Genomic DNA, 22,528 nt, shown 5'->3' with positions numbered 1-22,528 from the left:
AAGACAGCAGATTTCTCTTCAAGTTAAGCGAAAATCTCGAGATCCACACTGAATTCTGGATAACTTCAATTTCTGAATCGTTCGTGTTTTAGCTAGTTTATGTTGCATAAACGCTGAAACGCAATTACGAGCGTTATATCGCTTGAGAATGTTCGCGTCATCGTCACATCTTGATCATTCAAATTAAAAAAACAAGAGGAGAAGAGAAAGAAGAATGACGACTCGACTAGACGAATAATGAAAATCGGTCTTCATTTTATCAGCGACGGAGCGGAAGATCATCGACAGCAAACGATGACGTTTCGCGCGGCTCGAAGTCGCGGCGCGAATCAACCCTCGGCTCTCTTCCACCCCTCGTCGTCGTCACGCGCATGAAAGAAACGTCACGCTTCTAGTAGCTCATTGTCTTTTCAACCAATCTTCCGTTTGCCCGTCTGTTCGTCCGCACGTCTCCTTCCGCCGTCCGCCGTCCGCGTCTTTCGCGTTCGGTCTTTGTCCGACACGCTCGGCGGCTCTTTCTTTCGGCGAAGCAACTCGTAAAAGGGAATTCAAATGAGAGACACGATGAAAGCCGAGTTACAGTGGTATGCTTGCAAATAAAAAAAGGAAGAAAAGGAGAGCAAAAAGGAGGAAAAAGGGGAAGGTGCGGTAGAGTGGGATGAAATCATGCGCTTTAAAGAGAAGGAGATTTGACCGAGTTCGTCTTTGAGATCCGCTGAAATATTAAACATCTTTTTATCCCGCCCTCTCTTCCGAACGATGCGTGAAAAGAAAGGAAGAGTAAACGTGTTCATTGTGTTAAGGTAACTCGCGTTTCATGCGTCAAAGGGTGCCGTTTATACATCGCCCCGATGGAAAGGCCCACGGTGGAGGAGATTCTCCGCCGGTCCGGACGAGCACAACAATCATGTCCGCGAAAACGTCGCGGCGGGAAACGCGACGTAATCGCTAGCGCGCCGTCGAACGAGCGGGAGGCGAGAACGTAAACCGGGTCAGTGGCGCCTCAAACGCAATTTATTCGACAAAGAAGAGAGAGAGAGAGAGGGGAGGGACAAAAGAGCGTTAATTTCAATCTTGATGCACGTTACATAATCACCGAACGTCTTCCTCGTCATTTCGGAATCAAATCACCCTCTTCTGATCTGCTGCAAATTTACCCTCGAAGAAAATCGAGAAAAACACATGTTGAAAAGTGCTGCTGCGAACCTGCGCGTAATTAAACCAAAGTAGCTAAAAGCTGATGGAATAGTTGGGAAATTTCTAGCGGAACAAAAGCGAGAGAGGGCAAAGAGGGAATTTCCCATAACGGATATTTATCCAAACCGCGGCCTCGCATCCATCTCTAATGCTAACCGGGCGCAGTGTATGTACGTTCGATTCTCGCAACGAATCGCCCCTTGAATACCAGACAAGCGGAACACGGAGTCGGAAACGGAGCCGGAAACGGAGTCGGAGCTCTCGCCGCTGCAAGTCGACGCGCGGCAAAACGTTCGCTCGAGCACGTCGTCGTGCGCGTCCTCTCGTCGTCGGCGAGGGGCGAGGGTCGGCAGCCTTCGCGGTGGGTATTCAGCGGACCGGAGGGCAGGGAGGGAGGGAGGGAGGGAGGGAAGGAAGAGGTGGAATACTTTGGGACAACCGTCGTGCTGCTCGTGGCCTCACGTCGTCCGCCGGGGGAAAAGCTCCCCAGCAGGCGTTCCTCCGTTCGAAGCCCATCATCGCGACCTCGATCCCGCGATCGCGCATCATCTATTATAATCTTCGATTCTTATCTCCACGCGGAGATAAGAAGAAACTCGAGACGGAGGGGGGGAGAGGGAAAGGGAAGGGCGAGGAGGGAAGGGAAGGACGCTTCCCCGATGCGTGGGCGTCGGTCCATTGTCTCTTTAGTCATCGTCACTTCCGCCCTCCCTTTTCCAGTCCCGTAAGCTCCGCCGCGGTCCCGATTTCCTCAACATGCCCCGGAAAAAGGGTTTATACACCGGCGAACGGGGGACTGGGGAACGTAAGGGAACGTAAAAGGACCGACGGGGAGAGGCTACGGCGGCGGCGGCGGCGGCGGCGGCGGTCGAGCTGAGGGGCGCAGAGAGGGACGCTGGAAACGAAGGGGTGGCCGCTGAAAACCATCTTCCGGATAATCGTATTACCCGCTGGCATTGTCTACGGCTAGCCAATTCGAAGTAATGAGACACAGTCGGTTGCGGAGAACAATCGGGCTTCCACGGGCGTACAGGCGCCGCGACGTGCCTTCCTACCTTATCCCGTCTACCTTCTCTACTCGTCATCCTTTCCAGCGCCCTGCTCCAGCGCCCACCTTCGCTCTGCCTCTCCGCTGCCCCCCCCTCTCTCCTTGCTCTCATCCTCGGCCTCCTTGGCTTCCTTCTCCTCTTGCTCCTGTTCCTCCTTCTTGGTTGCTATCTTCGCCTCGCCCTTCTGGTTTATAAGGAACACGTCAATCCTACGACCCGTCGTGCACGTTAAGTCTCATCCTATTCCGTTCTCATTCCCCGCCAACAATCGAGCCGCTCCTGCGAAGCGAGCGAGCGAACGGGAGGGCGAAACGCCTCCGCCGCCTTCCCATTTCGCAGAATATTCATATTCCGCGACGCGATGCATAGATGAGGCACGTTATACGCGCGGCGCGGATGCGATGCGTCGACTGCGTGGCGGATTCAGGCGAGCGGCTAAATCGCGCCGAGGGGAGCTTAACGAGGTGAGAGAACTTTGCGATCGAATGTTTCGCTACAATTCGGAAGAGTCCCTCCTCGTCCTCGTAGTCGTCGGCGAATAAACCGGTCGATTGATACGCTGACAAGTTCCACTTGCTCGTTTCTCTGTCTTGCGTTCGCAGACGCGCGAGCGTTGAAAAACGTGCTGTCGTGCCAACGACACCCTCCTTCTCTCTCTCGCTCTCTCTCTCTCTCTCTCTCTCTCTCTCCCTCTCTCTCCCTCTCTTTCTCTCTATCTATCTCGCTTTCTCACGAGACGTCTTTGTAAGATCTAAAATAACTGGGACGCGGATATTTTAATCTCACAATGCGCGGTGTCGTGGCGGTCGAGAAAATATCTCCCTCGCTCTCCTTCTCTCTCCGACGACTCATTCCCTCCTCCTTCCCCCCGCTCTCTCTCTCTCTCTCTCGGCGTCAATTGATTTTGTCGTGGCATTTTCCAATACCGACTCATGCGAGACACGTCAATCCCGCGACCCGTCATACACGTTAAGTTTTTTGCAGGAGCAACCACCTGAGGATAATTCTTATCTATGTTTCATTCTCGTACGTCCCGCTTTTTATTTCCTCTCTTCCCCACCTTCTCCCTCGCTCCTTCTCTCGCTCTTTCCTTTTCGTTTCCTCATAACAATTTCCACCGGGTACATAAATCTCTCTCCTTCGTTGTTCGCGCAGTGACATCCTGAGAATCTCGCGAATCGGACGTCCGCGCTCGTGACGCGCGAAAATTTCGTCGAATCGCTCGCCAAGGTCGGCGCGCGCGATCCTCCGGTACGCGCGATCAGCCCCACTGGCACCGCGGGTACTCCCCTCCGACGTCCGTTATTTGCAGCAGGATTCAGTCGCGTGTCAGCGGTGCTAATTAAAACGCACGATCACGAGTATGAAGTACTGTGCGGCACGTCGGTCGTTTCAACGCGACTCTTTTAACGTCGGAACAGGCCGCGTCACGTCACATCGCGATTTACATCGCGAAGACCACTCGAATGAAACCGGAATGAAACGTAACGAGAACGAAACGTCGGATCCGTGTTAATAAACATACAACGCGCGCTCGACGCAAGGAAAAAAGAAATATATATATATATATATATATATATATTCGAGGAAACAGAACCTCTAACTCGGCAGAGACGACGCGAGCGCGCGCAAATATATTTTAAGCTAATTAGTTAAATACGAAACGAGAATGTTTGAACGTTTGGCCAAATAGAATTACGGGCTTCGCGAATTTAACCGTCCGCTCTCGGCGCGACTACCTATAAGCACCTCGCTCGCGCGTACTCTCTCTCTCTCTCTCTCTCGCTCCCTCCCAAGCCCTTATATACTCAGGATAATGGAATTCCGTCATATAGATTGAAGGAATCCACCGCGAATGGGTCGGTTACATAATTTCCAGCTGAAGATTACGTTGTAAAAAATGTTTGCTGTTTCGTCGAGCTATTACACCGAAGATTGTTTTTCTTATCACGCGCACGTTACGACGGAACGGTGGAGGGACGGTGAGAGGGCTGGAGAAGGGGGGATGAGAAATACGGTGTGCGTGCTTAAACATAATCGTCGGGTTAGGGAATAGCAAATCGAGGCGGATTTATCCGAAAAAGAAGAAAATTTCGCGGCTCTCACCGCGCTGCGTTGTCAACGCGACGACATCGCACCTCTCTCCCCTCCCCCTTCCATAATCTCACCTGACTCTTTCTCACGGCTCGAGCTATCTCTTGCGACCGCAGGTCTACTTTCGCCCTTGACGCAACACATCCTCGCTGCGACTCGGTCGATTTTTATCTCTTCCCTTCCTCTGGCAGGATAAGAAGGAGAGTGAGGTAGAGGCAGAGGAGGAGGGTTAGCGCTGTACGCCTTATCTTAATCGCGATTCGAATTCGCCGGATGCTGCCGGGTGAAAATTCAGCGACGTATTTTCCCACACCGCCCGCGCCACCATTTTCCGGAGCTCGCGCGCGAACGGCCGGCCGGGGGGAGCTTTACGGTGTTTCCCGCCGCGGCGCGTCGGCCGTTTCATAAGTTCGCGATTTACGACGCGCGCGATACGCAGCGCGTAAATTCGCGCTCGTATTCTGCATGTTCGTGCGATACGACGGGGCGCGGTGCGACGCGACGCGCTATTGCGGCCGCCATCGCTGCGCTGATCGCCGGCCGGAAACGGTGCGTGAGACTGCGAGGAGTTGGACGAGCCGGAAGAGCCGCTCGTGTACATGGCGATGTGGAAATGTGCAAATCGCGTTATGAGTGATATGTCAGTGCGCGCTGTGTCAGCGGTTAGAAAAAGTACCGCTCGATGTGGAGCCGCGAGTTATCTCGCTCGTCGACGACGACTCCCTTTCTAATTCAATTCAAACGCCACCTGCAATTTTGGTGATTTTGCCTCGAAACTCCGCTGATCAATTTATCAGTTTTATTTTTTAATCTGAAACTGTTAACTTCTGCGGCTCGTTACTTCTCTCTTTCAGTCACAATTCTCAATCCTGCTAATTTTGTACTTTAATGTCTGCTTTTATTTTCCATGAACGATCAGATAGAAAAGAGCAAACGGTCATTTAACATTCATTTTAATTTCATTTCTCCAATTAAGAAAAATGTTCTATTTCACTTTTTTCTTTTCAATAATACTTTTCAATCTTGTTAATTTTATTCCTCACGCTTCTTTTCTATCTTCAAAAGGAGGGTCAGATAAAAGATAAATATAAACACAATATAAAATTTCACGAATTTCTGCTTATAAAGTGAAACTTTTATTCTCGATTCAATTTTTCGCTTTCAATATCATCGATTCCCCGTTTCGATTTCAACTTCCTATTCTATTAATTTCAGCCTTAACCTCTTCTCTTAGCTTTTTAAATAAGAATCAGTCGAACGAGGCGAGTGAATGGCGGTGTTTCTTCCCTCAATGTCTGCTCTTTCTCCTCCTTCCCGCATGATTTGCGAAAATTCGCGCAATCAGCGCTTACGATGTTTGCAGAATTCGCGCGTGAGGATGGCGTTGCGGTCTCTCCCGCTCGTCCGGGCTCTAATTCCCGCTTTTCGCGAGACCGCGAAACGGCATTTCACGGATACTCGGCAGATAACGGTCGCAACAACATTCGCGCGGAAACGGAAGCGATTTCCATCTGCGGCGCAAACGTATCGCCGCCCGGTCGACTCGTCCTATCCACCGCGACCCCTCCGCCCCCGACCACCTCCCGCCGCCCCGCCGACTCATCGGCGCGAAGGAACACCGAGGAATTAACTGCGAATAACGTTAATAACACGCTCTAAATTAGCGCAGCGCCTGTTTAAATTTTAACTGCTCACACCCTTCCCCTTGCCCGCGCTCCTCTCCACCGTCCTCTTACCTTCTCGGCAGGTCGTTGCTGCAAAACCAGTTCGGAATTGCCGGGTGCAAGGGCGACTCTTGTCTGGAATTCTATTGTAGTTCCCCTCCCCTCCCCCTCCTGTAATACACAGAGAGATGCGCGCGAGCGCGCGCTTACTCGCTTGCGCGTTTGGTCTTTAACTTTACGACGTTCTTCCGACTCGCGCTCGTTACAATAAACACGCCGTTACGATGGACGCCTCAGAAAGCCACCGTGGCACAGAGAGCGAGAGAGAGAGAGAGAGAGAAGAAGAAGAGAAAGAGAAAGAACGACTCCCGCGGCCTTAATATTCCGGCAAAGTGGCCGGGAACAATTTCGCCGACTAACGCTGTGACATATTAAAATGCGCGCCGCCGCGCTTCTCCTTTCGAGCTCCTCCTCCCTAGACGGCCGCCCCTCGGTGGCTCTGAAAAGCCAGCGGGAAATTCGCCAGCCATTAAAGGTGTATACACATCTCGCGAAAGGCGCGTTTATGACTCGCGAGTATTACGACTACGTTTCTTTCCGTCGGCCGGCAGGACGCCCTTTCTCGCGAGCGATACCCCACTGTGATTCTTTCTCTTCTTCTCGATAATGACGCGCATGAGCAAGCTGCAGCCGCGAGAGGGGGTGCCAGTCCGGCTGTATTTTCGTATTTAAACCTTCAATCACTTGTTGTCACGTCGCGTCGTGCGCGTGTTTATTCGCTTTGTCGCGTTTCAACTTCCAAGCCGATTTTACGCAGTCGCTCGCCACGCCGGCGATAGTCGTGGCGAAGCGGAATCACAGCGACCGGAAGACGCACCGGAAGACGCATCGGGAAACGCGAGCATCGTACGTATCGTACGTAGCGTACGAAGAAAACATCGGAGGGATATCGCTTGACCAGATACGGTCGGCGCAACAAAACATCAACGTTACTGTCCGCCCTGCCCGCACGGAGGAAATATCGAGAGGAAAATTACACGAATGTCTGTGACAATCCATGGAGCAGACAGAAATTATGCGATCGAAGTCGCTACACGTTTCTTTAAAAGCGTTGTGCGCGTCTGGCCAAGCGAGGTCGTAATTACTCGAATATCTCGTCGTTTTGTTCCTCGCTGTTCAACATTCTTCACGGTGAGTCACGCTACAACGTCGGCGTAGCGTGTAGCTTCACAAAAGAAAATTATAAAAAGAAATGTCCCTTAACATAATTTTCGCTACAATATCTTCTCCGTGTACAAAAGGGTTGTAGAGACCATAGTACACTGAAAGTGACCCGCATTGTTGCTCCAACCTCAATGAGAATAGGATTTTCCGTCTGACCATAGAGAATGTTGTTGCAGCGACCATAACAGTTTTCTTCTCCGCAGTGCTTACGTAAACGGCGAACGCTGTAAAAATCCCGGTCAACCGGAAATCTGCTTCCATCCGCGATCGAGCACGCGTTGCGTTCGCTACCTCCTTCCCTTTCCCTTGTGTATCCCTTTCTTTCTTTAATTCCTTTTCTCCTAACCGCATTTATTTTTGTTTATTCTTAACCTCTCATCCCGCTTCTCCCTTATTCGTAGAGCGAGAATCTCAGATGAAACGGTATTTCTATGAATGCCGCGACTTTTACTAATTCCGCTTCTAATCTTAATTTCAAATACTAATTTAATCATTTTATTTCACTTCTCTGCGCTTTTGCCAGCTTCCCTCCCCCTTTCTCCGCTCCTATCCCTTCCGCGAGTATCGGCAGTTGATATCAGGCAAGAAATTCACGTTCGGCCAGACACATCTATTTACGGGTAAAATATAGCCCAATGCTAGCGTGATGGTATCCCGAGTGGCGTGGTCCCCCGACATCGGGCCGAGCGAAGCACGATGTCGCCGCCGCGCGTACATAAAACGCGCGGGCGACTATTATTATATGTATTTTACATACGAGAGTACACGCGCGTTCTCCGTCTCTCTTCGCCTCTCTATCGCCTCTTCGAGAATCCATTACGGGCCCCTCTCGCAGTGCCACGCAGTGCCTGTCTTCCCGTTGAATCGCCCGGTGCTTGGCAGCAGCGGCGGCGGCGGAGGCGGCGGAAGCGGCAGCGGTGGTAGCGGAGGCGGCGGAGGCGGCGGAGGCGGCAGTGGCGGCGGTGGTGGCGGCGGCGGCGGTGATAGTGGCGAGGGTTCGCTTCTGCGAAAACGGAAACGCGAACGTGTTTCGTGTTAACGTCGCGTCGCCAACATACCCTCGCAGAGAGAGAGAGAGAGAGAGAGAGGGGGGGAGGGGAGAGAGAGAGGAAGGAAGAGAGGTGAAGACAGACACACAGAGAGAGCCACGGTATCTCTCACGGTACGTAAATCCGAGATCCCCATCGCACGCGTGCGCGCCAGCGAGGGCTGTTGCGAAGTTCCGTCGTGCATTTCTGATGGCTATCATTTGGTATTGTAATCCGGACACAACCGGGACGAGAGCATGTACGAGCGATGATAATGGACGAATAATCGCCCGGACCATCGACGTATAGGTCGTCGTCGGGCTAACACGATTTTCGAATTGCGCCTCGGATAACGCGCGCGATAACGAGCCGATGAAGCGACTGCCAATTATCTCGTGATGAGGCGGCCCGAAATTTTCCGCGCAGAAGCACCATCGTCGAGATGTTGCCGTTGAGAGAGAGAGAGAGAGAGAGAGGGAGAACGCGAGCCTTCATTAATCGCACGTTTTCTCACACATAGGGGTGGGGGGTGGGGGGTGGGGGGTAAGAGGTAACTGAAATGGACTTGTTGTATACACTGAGGGAGAAAAAAGTGATTGATATTCCTGACCAAAACTGATTATGTACGATTATATAATTTTCAATTTTATCTCTCTACGTGACCATAATCATACGTAATTATAAGCATCTGTGCATAATTACGTGTATATTATACACGTTATTATACTTATGCAGATGGAAAAATGCTGTTGTGCAAACATAATTAAAACAACTGCTCACGTTTATGGCGGTGAACTTTATAATTGAATAAAGCCATTTTTTCTTTTCCTCATTTCACATTCAGTGTCATTGTCTCAGTATGGACATATAATAATCTCATACACTCATACACAATGATACACGTGACCGTACAGAGGCAAAATTTATATATACGCGAATCGTATATAATTATATATAATTCATACGATTTTCTACGTAATTTTATACAATCTATTTTTATCGAGTCGGTGTAATTACAGGCATTCCTGACGCCGACCAGACCTTTTGTTGTTCTAATAAAAAAACAGCAGCAACTACACGTTTATCCACTTATCGTCGCTGTCGTTACAGCGGCACTCATTACATCCTCACTTTTCCGACCATAATTATTAGCGACCGTTCAAATGCATGTTTTCTCGCTGTGCGCGAAGTTATCGGTAATAACAGTACAGGGACACTTGCTTTAAAAATGGATTTCCCGACTACTGTAATAATTACTTCACCGTGCAATTACAGTTACATATACCGACGAGTACTTCTTCAGTGTGTGCATACGAAATTATCGTCGTTAACACTGTAATAATCTACCGTTTCCTACAAAACCGTTCTTCCTGGTTACAATAACTTCACCGTGCGATTTGTAGTCACAAATCACACCAAACGCGGTATACGAGTATTCATTGATCGGGTCGACGCGTGATCACATGAGAACGCGAGGAAGAGAGAAAGAGAGACAGGGACGAACAGTCGCAGAACGAATGCACGAGCTTTAGCGCGCGAAACGGATCGAAAAGGCTCTCGCAGTTGGCGCGCGCGATCGCGGCCGTAAGCAGGAATCGACAATCCCTAAAAACGGAAGACAGGTCAAGTGCGGTTCGAAGGAGCACCGTAGCCGTAGCTATCGGAGCGACAGAGTTCCATTCGTGCTTAGCTCGGAGGATTATAGGTAGGACACCTGACGTACTCCCATCGGCTCGGGCGAATCGGGAAACGGACTGAAACAAACAAAGAGAGACGACCGGCAAGGGTCGCTAAAAAGAAGAAAAAGCAGGCAGAGCGAGCGAGCGAGAAAGAGAAAGAGAGAGAGAGAGAGAGAGAGAGAGAGAGGGAGAGAGAGGAGAAAAAAGATTTCGCCCCGGCGCAGTCGAGTCCGAACACAGGTAGCGACGACCCTCCGATCCGAAATCCTTATTTCAAACGAGGACAAACAGGAGGAATCGCCGCCGCGCAAAAACGACAGACCCCGCCGTCCCGGTCGGCCACACCACTGCGAGCCGCTGTTCATCCGTGCGGACAAACGTAGCCGAGGACGAGCAGAGAGAAGAAAGCCGATTGTGCAGAGCGAGAGAGAGAGAGAGAGAGACAGAGAAGGAAGGGGAGAACATCCCCGCGCACGCCGACGAGAAACTTTCCAAGCCGGATTTTCATTCGGTAGTAGTAACGGGCAACTGAGTGGACCAGGTGACGCGCGAAGAACACCTCGCGGACGGAGCTTTAGCATATTCGTGTGAAACGTTAACATCCGAATGCGAGCGCGAGCGCGGGCGCGAGCGGGATTAGCGTTGCTGACGGAGACGAGGACGAGGACGAGGTGGACGAGGGCGACACGTCCGCGTGCCGCTCCGTCGCGTAAAACGCGAACTCGTTTCGAGACTCGACGGGAACAACCGTCCCGCATAATTGCACCGTGTAACCGACTGATAGCAAGATCTCCCCTCCTCCTCCCCCCTCCCCCTCCCCACCTCCCGCCGTCGGGCTCGCCGGCGATTAAAAATGAGAACGCGTATGTTGCGTTACGGCGCGCTGGGCACCTGGGACGTTTTTAATTGCCCGTTAATCGCATGAGCGTAATAATAACAGGAACGATGACGACAATAATAATGATAATGATAATAACAACGATAATGACGGTAATAATAATAATTGTAACGTGCGTGATAACGGGGCGAAACGCACAGAGGGATGCAATAATACGCACTCGCGTTGGAATAATATTCGCCGCAAAACGTGCACGTTTGGCTGGTTAATTCCAAAGTGCTGGACTTGCTTTTTTTGAACGCATCCTGAGATCCTGCGGGCTCTGCCCGCTTAGATCCGCGCTTGTAAGATCGACGTTGGTCGCGCTTTCGAATTCGCGCTTCATCTACGAGTGGTTTTGCCCGAGCGGAGGAGAATCGAGTTCCCGTTAATAAATCAGAGCAAGAATTAGAAGCGGCATAGAGGAAAAGAAAGAGCGTTTGCCTGAGCTACCCTGCGAATTATTATTAGAACAGCGGGTTGTGATGCAATTCGCATTTTGCACGTCGCTCTTCGTCGAGCGAAGCCGACATTTCGTGACAACAAAACTCGATCACAACTTGCTCACAACCGCAACTTGTTCTATCTTCGCGAAGAGCAGAAGACGCTAGGAATTATTCAATAAACCATAACCGGACCTAGAAATAAAACAAAAGAAGGAAGCCATACTTTCATCCGTGCTCGCGCCGTTTCGGCCAGCATCGATTTGGCGAATTAATCCGGTTGGCGTTTATCGAGTCAGTATTTAGGAAAACAGATTGCGATCAAACTCGCGTTTTGCACGTCGAGCACTACGAGATCGATACTCCACGAAAATTAAACCTGACTATGATCTCGATCTGCACTCCGCCCTTGAGGAAGACCTAGAAGACGCCACGAATTGTTCTCTCATTAGTAAACTAGAATTAAAAGCAGAAAGAGAATGAGACGGTATACGCGCGTTACGGATAATCGTGACGTAACTCGCATTCCGCACCAGGAAACCGACATTTCGCGAGAGCAGATCTCACTTGCGATCAACCGTGATGTTATTCCCTCGAAAGGGGTACAAGACTCCACTAGGGGGTAGAAGATTCGGCAACTTCCTGTACGCGCACGGAGGGATATTCCCGAGTGCGTCGTAGTTCGCACAAGCGCGAGATTGAAAATTATACCGAAAATTATCTTGATGAATCGCCATAAACGTTCTCCCTCTCTCCCTCTCTCTCTCTCTCTCTCTCTCTGTCTCTCTCTCTCTTTCTCTCTCTCTCCCTCTCTCTCTCTCTGCCTCTTTTTCTCGCGTGTTTGCTCGCCCGCGAAGCTAACGTTGCGAAACTATGAAGGCGCCAAGACGCGCATCCGCTAGTCCCGAAGGTGTTGTCTTCGTGGCGCTGACTGTGGCCATGGTGTCCGGATTTCCGGCTGTCGTGTCCTCGGGTTCGCCAAATTGCACGCCACCTGGCAAGACGAATAGTTCGACGTGGAATGCGTCGCAATGAATCCACGAAACGCCTCGTATACCACCGACCTCGCGTCAGGATTCTACCACCCGGACAATAGTACGGAGAACCGTTACTGACACCGTAGTCGAGGGAGAAGCGCACGGCGCGCATTCCGACAAGTACAAACTGTATTATAGAAAACAGAGAGATTTCGCTGAAGGAACGACAACGACACGCGTGTATAATGCGCGCTCGGATATCGGTGAGTCATAAGTAGCAATTAAGACGGCGAATGTTTCTTTCTTACCTTCCGAACGCGCCGAGCTAAGAAAGAGAAGGAGCGAAAAGAGAGCGAGAGAGAGAGAGAGAGAGAGAGAGAGAGAGAGAGAGAGAGAGAGAGTTGATCATTAATTGCAAACGAGTTATTAATGATGGAAGAAATTAAGTAACCGGATTAAATAAAAATCTCTTGAAATTTACAATTTCGTTCGAATAACGAAATTAAATAAGAGTTCCAGAATCCAGAATTATTTTATTGATGAAACGTGAAGCGATATTTTCAGAATCTTTCCGAGTATTTTATTAATAAAATAACGTAAAATGTTCAGAATTGATGTAAAATTAAGTTAAATAATAAAAGCAAATAAAATAAGATTTCCACAGTGCAGCTCTCTTTATAGATATTTTATTCGTGAAACGAAATAAAATGCACTCAGGGATTTTAGGATTTTAAAAGTAAGGAAATAAAACAAGATTCTCAAAGTAATCTGTAGTTATCTTACTATAATAATAGAATAAAATAAGACAGAATCTGCGCAGAGGCGGTTTAGAAACAAAGAACCAATCAAAGCTCACGCACTATTATCGTACGGACTATTATCCACATCACACGTGTGACGTCAATTGACTGAGTTACCCAGCAACGAAATGTCATTTTTCATGAATTACTAATAATGACGAGCATATATCCAAACGGACACGCTATTATAAGATACGACTAGACGCAAAATGAATTTATTTCCGTACTGAACAGCGGTAGAGGCGATTAATAATAAATTATTTTCCCCCCGGATCCCTCGGAATATTAAAGCGCTTTCATACACGCGCGTATTCGTCCAATTCTCGCGAACGCATTGCGAACACGCCATACTCGTGCGACGCGGCGTGGCGCGTCGCGGCGCTTCGCGTTTGTTGCAATAATCGCCGCTAATCGACGCATTTCGCCAACGCGCACAGCCGCTCGATTACGACGTATCCCTGCCGCCCCACTTTCCCGTGTTATTTCGTAATGGAAATAACTACATTTCTCCGTTATTTCTAGCGCGACTCAATAACCGCCGGGGAAGAATTGAAATGCCGCGGAAAGTGCACGATTTATCGTGACAAAGGAATTCCGTCCAACTTCGGAGTAAGTTTCTCGACACGCGTGGCCGTGCCGTTGTTGCGTTACGGCACCGACAAGGGGCGTTTTGTAAGCACCCCTCGGATACCGGCAGACATCCCGCACCTGCACACCGCGAGAAAAAGAGGAGAAAGAGGAGGAGCGAGAGGGTAGGAGAGAGAGAGAGAGAGAGAGAGAGAAAGAAAGGGGAGACGCATGGAAATCGCATAGGCATTTGAACTTGGAAACGTATTCATAGAATTCTCACACTCCATCTCTCCCACCGGTTTGCACAAATATTCTTCCGCCCCCCCGCGCGTGCGCGCTTTGTCCCCATCCGCAAATAGAGCGGATAAGAGAAAAGAAGCACATGTCAAACGTTCGATCGAAAACAGTGGAAGCCGACGCTCCAGTCACCAGCGGCACGAAATAACTCGAGCCCCGTGAGAGAGAAAAGGAGAGAGAAAGAGAATCGTGACTGCCGTCTGCAATCTGCGATCCGTATCATGTTCACGCGTGTATCTAACTCGCGTTTGCCAGTGTAACGGGGTGAGAAAAGACGGGATTCTGTGTCGTTGCGCGAGCCAAGAAGCGCGAGTCGATGCGAAGATTTGCGACCGAAATATCGTCCATTCCGGACATGATCATGCAATCAATATGAGGAGCGCGGCGGAACTGAAGATTTCTAGAAAAATCTCATGGAAATGAAATCGAAAAGTTGGTTGTGAGATGACGATATAATACAAATTCAAACGGTGAATATACTTGGGGATGAAACTTGATTATTTCTCTATTCTGTTTCAAATACGCGATGAAATATGCAAGGAATTTATGAGATGAGCGATCTGAAAAGAAATTTTTAATTATTTTAATAGTTTAATTATTTTCAATGCTGTTATATGCGTAATTGGATTATGCTAAAAATCTTTATTGATGACAGGATAAATAATCTTATCTTCAGCGACGATGAACAAACGACGCAAAATACGTAAAAAGTCGGAGTATCGATCGACACGTTAAGAAGAAAATTATCTCACGATTATTATTTTTAATTTAATATCGACGTACGCGTATGCTCGAAATATTTAAAAGGTATTATCCTTATTTGGAACTTTCCTAAATCCTAAGTCCTAGTTCCCTAAAACTTAAAAACGAATCTCAAGACGAATACAAGTTTGCATCAGGTGGATCTAAAACTCGTATTAATTATTTCTGCTTATTATTATTTATTATACTTGGTTAAATAAATTGTTATTTGTTATTTAGTATTTATTACACACACACACACACATACGCACACACTTGAAATGCACGAGATACTTAGATTCGAGTTTAGAGTCAGACGTGAATTTTTCAATGGGGATCGCAATATTGCACATACATGACAACGTCATGTATGTCACATGATTCGAGTGGAGATATAACGTCACGGTATATCATGTGGCTCAGCTCTGACTCGAAATTCAGTTTGACTATCTCGTCGTGCTTCAAGCCAGACTTATCGATACGAACCTTCGAGATGCATTCAAGACTGATTTGAAGTTATTCCAATAAAGAGAAGAACCGCAAGCTTACGAGGCGGCTCTCGCAATCCTCGATGTGATTATCCTTCCATTTCAAGTTCAAGAAAAGAGAAGAAGGAGGGGGAGAGGAGAACCGAAAGGTGCGCAGATAAAAATCGTACGACACGAGCGACGTTATGAAAATACTTTCGGCGCAAATAGCATCGTCTCGCGTCGCGAGTCAGGCCAGTTAAACCCTCGTGAAAACGTTTTTCACGGCGACCTTTTGTCACGCTCGACGATATTCCTCGCTTTGCTAACACCGCAAAGCTTTCTCCTGCGAATTTTCGAGCGGCGCGCGCGCTCGCCCGAGCCGCTCGTCCGCCCGGGAGATCTATGAAGTTTTTAGTGGATTTCGTTGTAACGACGTCTAGTAGATTTTGATAGAAGCACCGCGCGCCATCGCCGCCCGCCTCCTCGCCGTCCTCTTAACGCTACTTTCGAGGGAGCGAGTCGCGCGGCAATAGCGACACAATGTTTATTGCCTGACTTCCTCCGCCGCCTCGCGAGAGCCGACAGCCGAGACGCGAGAAGAAATTCCTCCGTCCTCCTCTCCTCGACTTCGGACCGATCGTTCACCTCTCTCACGGCTACTCTAAAAAGGGTTAAGCGAGCCAACATAAACCGCGGAGCTGACGGGCATACGAAAAGATTTAATCGACCATACACATGTGCTCACGTTCGATTGTACGTCGCTCTCGACGGCGGCGAAAGAGAGACAGGAACAGAGAGAGAGAGAGAGAGAGAGAGAGAGAGAGAGAGAGAGAGAGAGAGAGAGGGGGGGGGGGGGGGGAGAGACCAATAAGATCAGAGAATCCAGGTACGCGAACGATTCTTCCTGCTCGCTGATTTGAGAAACGGAAGGAGGACGCGTCGTCCCCAACCCCTCCAACGTGGAGGCTCCGTTCGCTATTCCGCGTAGATTCCGTTGTCATACTTCCGACGATAAATCAAGCGACTGTTACGCTGTGCTCGCTTTGTGCACACGTAGACGCGTAAGAACACGCTGACAAATGTGTATGCACGTGTCGCGGAGGCGTTTAAAATTTGTGTGAATTCGATTTGCATTATCTACGTATCGGAGGCTCGCGGATGCTCGTCAGATCGTCAGGGTGATTCCGTCGGCTCGGAAGACGAGTCGTCCGACACGGGTGAAATCGGGCGGTTATTGAAAAATATATTGACGACTGATAAGGTGAATGTTCCAATTTGCGACGAGATCTCCCGGTTTTACACCGTACCGTTTCAATGTTTTATTTGAATTTTATTTGAATACTCTCTCGAATTATCGTTAAGCCTGAGAGACTCGCGCGATAACTCGCGCAATCAGAGATTCTCGAATGTCGATGAAAGTGAACGAGGGCGAGACTGAAGATACCTCGACGCAGTTAATTCGATGTCACTGTTAATCAGTAATAATTTACACGACGCGTTGCATGAGGAGAATGGGGTCGATCGTCGTCGCGCGTCTCACGGGTCAAGCGAAAGCGCGGCGCCGTGCGCGCGAAGAAACGCGTTCATAGAATATTCCTGCGTCAGTCAGCGGGATTATTTAATTAGCAAAGTCGGTTCCACAAATCGTTCAGGAGCGAGAGCTTCTTTCTAATTTAATTTTAACCCAGTTCGGAATTCTCATTTGCTTTTGCTTTAACTTACTTCAGTCTGGGATAATCGCGTCTACCTTGGCGCGTCTTATACGAGGCGTCATAAAGCGCAACACCATTCTCAACTGAGAAACAAGAAGCTGAATCGCGCTCTCTCGCCATTCGCGCGATTTTTCGCGTCTCACGTTCTCATTTCTTCAGAAAAGGGGGGAAAAAGAAAGAAAGGACAAAAGTGCCTCGAAATAAGCAATCATCGAAATCGCGAAATATAATTATCGGAATCGACGTCGTATTCTTTCGTCGCTCGTCGAGCGAAAATAAAAATGCAACGCAAACCGACCGAGAATCTAACCAGCACAGCGAGATGAATGTCGGCGCGCGCGCTCCCCAGTCTCTCTGTAATTGTAAATAAAAACGCGAGAGAGAGAGAGAGAGAGAGAGAGAGAGAGATCGCGGCGCTCGATCTCGCAGAATAAATTTATTCAGGGCGATTGATCCACCGCACGCAGCGGTATGAATTTTCCGCGATGCGACGGATGAGAACGAGCGCCGCCGTGGACGAACACGACCGCGACGGACAGACGGAAGGACGGAGAGAGGGAGTCCCGTTGGCGCGCAGCTTTTTGTTGCGCGACGAAAACTTTAATGGAAAGATTACAACCGAATGACAGTAAACGTAACGCAAATTGAAACGTGAATGAGATCGCTGAAAGACTAATAAGTATAGCGATTGGATAATATCCCGGCGGCGATGCGCCTCGAGGCTTCCAGCCATTTGCCACTTATCCCAACTTCGCGAACAACGATTGCGGCGACGGTGACGACGTCGACGACAACGAGGATGATGATGACGACGACGACGACGACGACGACGATAACGATAACGACGACGACGACGTCGTCGTAATTGCTGTTTACGTTTGTGATTCCCGCGAACACACTCGAACTTTAAAGAGTGCTGTTTCTTTCTCTCTCTCTCTCTCTCTCTCTCTCTCTCTCTGTCTGTACCATGAACTCGACAGTGCACTCGATACCACGCACTATTGTCTCTTTCAATCGACTCCGTTTGAAAAGCCTCGCGCGACGGGGCATCGGACAAGGAGCATCGCTAACGCTCGCGATGGTAGCCTCGAAAGGCCTGTATTCACAATACGGAACGTTGCATTTGGAGTGGAGAGAGCTCGTCTCCTCTGATGAATACTTAAATTTATTCCGAGTAATCACGAGCAATAATTATCGAACCGTCCGGTCGCGGAGACAGCCCGAAGGAGCCGCTACGAGCCAATTATCGAAACCGGAAATAGGTAATAGACGAGAAATCTGATTTCTCGAGATCGATCGACCCTTCCAAAGCCGCTGAATATTTTTTGCTTATTCAGCAGAGACAAGCAGGAATTGTTGGGGATCTCTCGACGACGCTCTTTGTCGCGGTTTCGCGCGCACTGCTTGCGCACGCTTCGCCGTGAATCGGAGTCGCTAGCGCAAGTTATCCGTGAAAATGAATAATACACGAAAAATCTGATTTGTCGCGACTGATCGTCTCTGATCGAAGTCGCTAGATATTTTTTGTTTATTCAGCAGAAGCAAGTGGGAATCGTTGGGAATTTTTGTCGCGTACGCGATCAATTACGTACGCTTCGTCGCGAATCAGAGTCGGTTGTGTAAGAGTTAAATTGAGCGAATGAGACCCGCGCACGATGTGACAGAGATTAATAAAAAATAATCTTTTTCTATTATACTCGCGTGCAAGAAAATTATTCGTCACCTTTGCGCGGCTTTTCTTGGCCTAATTAAATTATTCACGATTAAATGTCTGAGAGCGGTACACTGAGAGAAAAGTATATGATATTTGGAACTATAATGATATAGTAAGTAAATTATAGTCCGAAATATCATATTTATAGTAAGTATTACCATAATATCGGTAATAATTACGGTATAGGTATAGTATAACCAATTATATAATATTTTTACTTAGAATTATAGTAAGTTGAACTAAAATTATTGGATACAAATATAAAATGGTAGGTAAAGTAACTCTTTTATATGTATAGTCAATATTACCAGAATATTTGCTAAATGATGACAGATGTAACTATACGAATATTAAATCTCACTATATTTGTGAATGAGAAATTACCAGATATGTGGTAGAAGTAACTAAACAAAATTATTTAAGACAATCATTGACTATATATTTGTGTTTTGTTCGACTATATTTTGCAGATTCCACGAACTATAAAAATATGGTTGACGCCAAAATGAACTATAAAATATAGTGAGATTATAGTTAATTCAACTATATTTTTCTATCAGTATAATATAAATAATATTGTTATAATACTTTTTGTTTATTCAGCAAGAACGGGCGGACTGCGCAATAGTTACGTATGCTTTGCCGCAAATCAAAGTTCGCTATAAAAATTTCCCAAGATCTCCTCACTTACGGCACAGATTCCGAACGGAATCCCGAAATTTGTCTCGAAATAGGTTATCGCGCTGCGATACCGATTGGAAATTCTACCCCTATCGCAAGCCCGACGATGGCCTGTCTCTACAATCAGAGAGAAATCCCCGTCTTTTTTTCAGTAGGATAAATCAATAAACTTTTATAGAATCGAGCAGAGAACCTTATCCCGTTTGTCTGCCAATTATTGAACTCGATAAAATAAAAAATTCAAGCTCCGTATGTCCATCGCGATATTCCTTAATTTATTACATCGACAACAATTATCGGTCATCAAGACTGATGATAAAAAAGTGATTGGTTTCTTTGTGAGTGAAAACTATGGGAAAATATGAGTTTGTATCAAATCAACCGGCTTATGCTTAGACCCAAGATTTACTATTTTCAGGTCCGCTATTTTTGATCCGCCATTTTGAATTTTGCAACAACTTCAAATTTGAAATCAGCATGTTCGAAAACTATTATAAAACATGAAAGTAAATATTTTCGTTCGCAAAAAGAATTTAACCATTTTGATACTAATTTCTGCCAGTCAATAGAACCGCAAGAGGGTTAATTTGGAAATGGATTGTTACGCGATCGTTTTTTATGCAATAAACGCAAAATTCCGAAATCGTCGATCGGTGCAAACTATTCCGGATTTCGTTTGATTGAAGCGACGAGGCTAGGCAAACGTTCTTTCCGGCGAAAATTCCTGCAAATGTTAGCGCAATCCTTCCCGTCTCTCTTCTTCGTCTTACAAAAAGAAGATTTTTGCACTTAGCTTTCCGTGTCTTATAAAGTTTTCAGAATAAGTCCGAAAACGCGAACAGATCTTTCTGAAGAAACGCGTCGCGAAGGGCAAATTGCATCCACTCGGATTTCCCATTCGGAGAACCGCGACTTTGAGATTCGAATTTTCGCGGACTCGCCAGTCGGAATCCGTAATTTTCAGGGACGAATTGTAACTGCCTGAATTATAACTACCAATTAGTTGCCGGCTAATATTCCAAGCGGTCAGACCCGCCAGAGGAAAAAGGAAAAAGAAAACAGATATAAAGCCCCCCAACAATAATGAGAGCGATCCGCGCCGACATCTGCGGCGCATTCACTGAGCTTCAACACGCTCGTGTTTCAGGATCATGCAACCAGTCCTTGGGGATGGAGTCGGGTGACATACCGGATTCAGCTATCACTGCGTCCTCGTCGTATGTGACGAACGTCGGACCGCGAAATGGCCGGTGAGTGCATTACTTTTACGACGCGTCCCTTTTCCACGACGTTGAGAGAGAGAGAGAGAGAGAGAGAGAGAGAGAGAGAGAGAGAGGAGAGAGAGAGAGATAGAGAGAGAGAGAGAGAGAGAGAGAGAGTGAGAAAGGGGGAGAGGAAACCAGATATACGTGACCACTAACCGTTTTAATGCAACGCGAGTGGGACACGTCCAACAACGTCCACCGAACCCGGTTTCAGCGAGTTTCAGCGCGGCGGGATCGCGCGAGCGAGTGTCACGCATTATTTTTCGCTCTTCTTCGCGAATCGATTTCACCTATATTTCACGTTCCCCGCCCACGTGCGCGCGCGCGCGCGTGCAAGAGAGGGAGAGAGAGAGAGAGGAGGAGGAGAGACAGAGAAAAAAGAGTTTTGTTTATAACTCAACGATGCCATTCATTCAGCCCGGGACTATGTATCCGCGGGAGTTTGCTTTTTCCAACACAGCGCGACAGCGATATTGATTCGACGACGCTCTCGAGCCGGGAATTTAACTTATTCAAACCTAATTTCCTTCGAGTTACATGCCGGGCGCGCCTGTGACTGTCAAGCGCAATCGCGCTTCTCTCTCTCTCTCTCTCTCTCTCTCTCTCTCTCTCTCTCTCTCTCTCTCTCTCTCTCTCTCTCTCTCGGCCTGAGAAGCGGCAATCACGTTTTATATAGAGGAACACAGACCGAGAGGAAGACGGTGTGGCATTTTTAAGTGAACTGTAATCTCCGCTCCGCCGGCGAGAACGATCGCGCTTTACTACGATTTAATTCGGCCGTTATATATACTTCGCGGTCCAAAAGAAAAAGAGAGAGGGATATCTAGAGGGAGAGGGACAGAGGAAAGAATAAAAGAGAGAGAGAGAGAGAGAGGGGGGGGGAGGGAGAGAGATAACGAAACACAACGCGTCGTCGAATATATAACGTGTGTAACGCAGCTTGTTTTCGCTCGTTTGATCGATTTATTTAAGCGACGTCCGGCAGCGAACGGGACGGGGAAATTGCGAAAAATTAAACTTTCCGTTTGACACACGCATATACGGAACAAACGCTGCGCGATCGGGAGCGAGTCGAGAGCGAGAAGCGCGAGAACTCGCGTAGAAATTTCTCGAGATTTTCTTAGATACTCCGTATACCCCGATCTGTCTGTCCAAATTTGTTCCGAAGTTGCCCCATTACGATGGCGATTGGACATGTAATTCTCATCCCGCGCAAATATGGATTGAAGCAGAAACACCGTGGAAATACCCGCGATTTCTTTCCTCTCAGTGGGTAAAATTCTTTTACGGCGTCAAACAGAGCGTCTCGTTCTAATATCGACTATCGAATTATATAAAACAAATGACAAAATTTACAAATTAGAAAAAGGAAAAATTAAAGAACTGAATCGAGGCAGCAACCTTCCCAGAATTATTGACACGTATGTGTGCGTCTAGATATGTTCAGTTTTTCTTTGTTGATTGAAACGGAGCATCGACAAGGATATAACAAATAGTACTGCGAGCAAACATTTACACCACACAAAATTCCATTTAAACGAAGAAAAATCTCGCTGTATACCATCGACAGATGTCGCATTTACATCATCCTAACATGAAATCCATTTTTCCCTGATTCTAACGAATTCGTCTTAAAGGAGATTAAGCATTTAAACGCTCCCAATCTGAATCTGCGCGCATTTTCCGATGCAGGCAGATTTTTCGGGAAATCTTACCTAACGACCTGAATTTGGTCTCAAAGAATATTCCGAGAAACGCGCTTTCCGTTCAGGTATTCCGCGAGCGGAGCGTTTTCGAAAAAAGAGAGCAGCGTACTAACTAAATGCGAAATGCGAAATGTACGCGATCCGCAAATCGCGCGAGACGGATCGCCGTGCCGGCCGCGGCGCGGCGGATTATTACGTTCCAAGGGCGGATAATTAAAGCAGTGGTAAAGGCGCTCATTGATCAGACGTCAGACGCGCCTGATAAATGAGGACCGCCCGAAGCCTCGAATACGTCAAATGGTCGGTCCGAAGGAAACTCTCGCGCGCGCTCGTGTGAGCG

At 48.0% G+C, this 22,528-nt stretch overlaps 1 protein-coding gene across 2 annotated transcripts in view; it reads left to right on the top strand.

Moving 5' to 3' along the window:
- LOC105188789 (discoidin domain-containing receptor tyrosine kinase B) overlaps positions 1–22,528 on the top strand; it is a 166,784-nt gene that overhangs the window by 99,070 nt on the left and 45,186 nt on the right. For both annotated transcript variants that reach the window (XM_025299880.1, XM_011150422.3), the window contains exon 3: positions 20,365–20,467. In XM_025299880.1, the coding sequence (XP_025155665.1) occupies positions 20,365–20,467 (103 nt within the window). The remainder of the gene's footprint in view (positions 1–20,364; positions 20,468–22,528) is intronic.

Source organism: Harpegnathos saltator, unplaced genomic scaffold (assembly GCF_003227715.2).
Source record: "Harpegnathos saltator strain DR-91 unplaced genomic scaffold, Hsal_v8.6 scaffold295, whole genome shotgun sequence".
Classification (NCBI taxonomy): Eukaryota; Metazoa; Arthropoda; class Insecta; order Hymenoptera; family Formicidae; genus Harpegnathos; species Harpegnathos saltator.
This window is presented reverse-complemented; position numbering and strand designations above follow the sequence as displayed.